Source organism: Sinocyclocheilus grahami, unplaced genomic scaffold (assembly GCF_001515645.1).
Source record: "Sinocyclocheilus grahami isolate Dianchi unplaced genomic scaffold, SAMN03320097.WGS_v1.1 scaffold294.1, whole genome shotgun sequence".
In the NCBI taxonomy this organism is placed as follows: Eukaryota; Metazoa; Chordata; class Actinopteri; order Cypriniformes; family Cyprinidae; genus Sinocyclocheilus; species Sinocyclocheilus grahami.
The window spans coordinates 1,703,899-1,705,868 of NW_015505473.1; the positions used below are offsets into that span (position 1 = coordinate 1,703,899).

General features: G+C 40.5%; 1 protein-coding gene across 1 annotated transcript in view; it reads left to right on the forward strand.

The window, feature by feature from the left end:
* LOC107600895 (potassium/sodium hyperpolarization-activated cyclic nucleotide-gated channel 1) overlaps window positions 1–1,960 on the forward strand; it is a gene marked incomplete at its 5' end in the record, with an annotated part of 125,840 nt that extends 123,880 nt beyond the window's left edge. The window contains one exon of the mRNA XM_016292872.1: window positions 8–1,960. Within this exon, the coding sequence (XP_016148358.1) occupies window positions 8–559 (552 nt within the window). The remainder of the gene's footprint in view (window positions 1–7) is intronic.
* Between the last annotated feature and the right edge of the window lie 10 nt (window positions 1,961–1,970).

Sequence of the window (1,970 nt, forward strand, 5' to 3'; positions counted from 1 at the left end):
CACATCCATTTGCAGTCCCCCAGTGCAAACCCCTATAGCCAGCCGAACATTCCAGTATGGATCGCCGACGGCCTCCCAACTGTCCCTTGTACAGCAACCCTTACCCCAGCAGCCCTCGCCTGCCTCCATTCCCCAACAACCGCAAGGGGCGTCCCCTCAGAGGAGCGATGTCCACAAGAGCACGCAGGCACTCCAGTCAGGTAGCCTGAGCAAGGACATACGCCACCTCTCTGCCTCGCAGCCGTCACTGCCCCACGAGATCTCACTGGCTGCCCGGGCACATCCCACATCGGGCGAATCGCTCGCTTCCATTCAGCCACCCATGGGATCTGCAGCAGGCGTCCAGGCCCCGGGTTCCGTTCCGCAAAGCAGCATCCGCACCAACGTTCCACAGAGGGTTGCTCTTTTCCGGCAGATGTCATCGGGCGCAATACCGCCGGTGCGCACGGTGCCCTCTAGTGCCCAGCACAGGGATTCCACGGGCTCCAGGAGAGAGTCGGCAGTCTTAAGTAGTACAGAGACGGAACAAGACAAGATGCGGTTCGCATCGAATTTATGATCCCGTTTTACTTTTTTTCCATGTTCATTTTTTTAAAAGATATTTTGATTGATTTTTACGGAGAGACTAAAAAATGGGGAAAAGACTCGTATTTTTTTTCTCCAACTTCCTCTGAGAAAAAAATAATAACCTCATAGCTATCCTGTACAGAATTTCCTTGTATTATATTTTAGACACACCTCCCCTTCAACTTATATTAAGAATGTATATTATACAAATATATATATGAGCAAATCCAACTAGAATATTTGGCATTGACCATATGGAAAAAAAAAACTCTAGTATAAACGCAAGTCTTCCTCTCTAACATATGTGACTATAACGTGTCAGATGATGTTCTTTTCTGTTGATGTTTTCCTTGCGGTTCGGATTTTCGTTATCGTTTTTGGTACTGGAATGCTTTTGAATGTGTTTTCTTTACCGTTTTTGTTCTCAACGAGAAGATGACAAAACAAGTCCAGCATTCAGCATCTTTTGGCATCACTGTGGAAAATGTCTGTGCAAATCAAACCTGGGAAATACTGAAATGTTTAAAAAGCACATCTAAAAACTTTTAGCGGCTGGAAAAAAAAATAATATCAGAAAATGCTCGGAGCATCAGATCAAGGTGCAGATTCGATCTCTGCAATACTTTGTGTTGTGCAGTAATTGCTTTGCGTTTCAAGACAGCATTTGTGCATTAAAGGGAATCAATGTATTTTTTTCTGTTTTTTTATTTTAATTTATTTCATTTTTACAAAGGATGTGTGGTCAAATCGGATGGTTTATTTTCTATATCTGATTTTAGAACGAGATGGACATTATGAAATGTCACTTAAAGACTGTACATTTACAATATTTATAAAACTAAAGATTATCACCATTATGCAATAGACTGTGATATAAAGATTACCTATATGTGTGTTGTACATAGTTTTGTAGACCTAGTATTTACAAAAGTAATGTGTGGTGCATTTCTCAAACATGGCAATGTCTTATCTCTGTCAGCCGCCTGGGTAATGCCTATATATGCATATATATATAAATATATATATTCAAATGGTAATATGTGACAACAAACATCAGAAACATTCATTAGAGATAAGAAAACCTTAATGCAAATAGTAGCATTACACTGTAGGTAGTAATAAAGACAATATCTGAATTCAAAAATATCATGCTGGTCAAAGATAAAGGCATATGAGAGATTACAGTGGCATGACACCACTGCGGTGGGGGAGGGGGGTTATGCATCTTCATCATCATCAGCAGCAGCAAAGCTTAATGCATTTTGCCTATGTTACATCGTCATTTTAGTATATTTATTTGATAATTTCCTGAGCTGATGTAACAAGGAAGCCATAGGCTGCCTGCATACATCGATAGATGCTTTGTTTTATAATACTTTCATATTAATAGTGTTTTTTTTTCC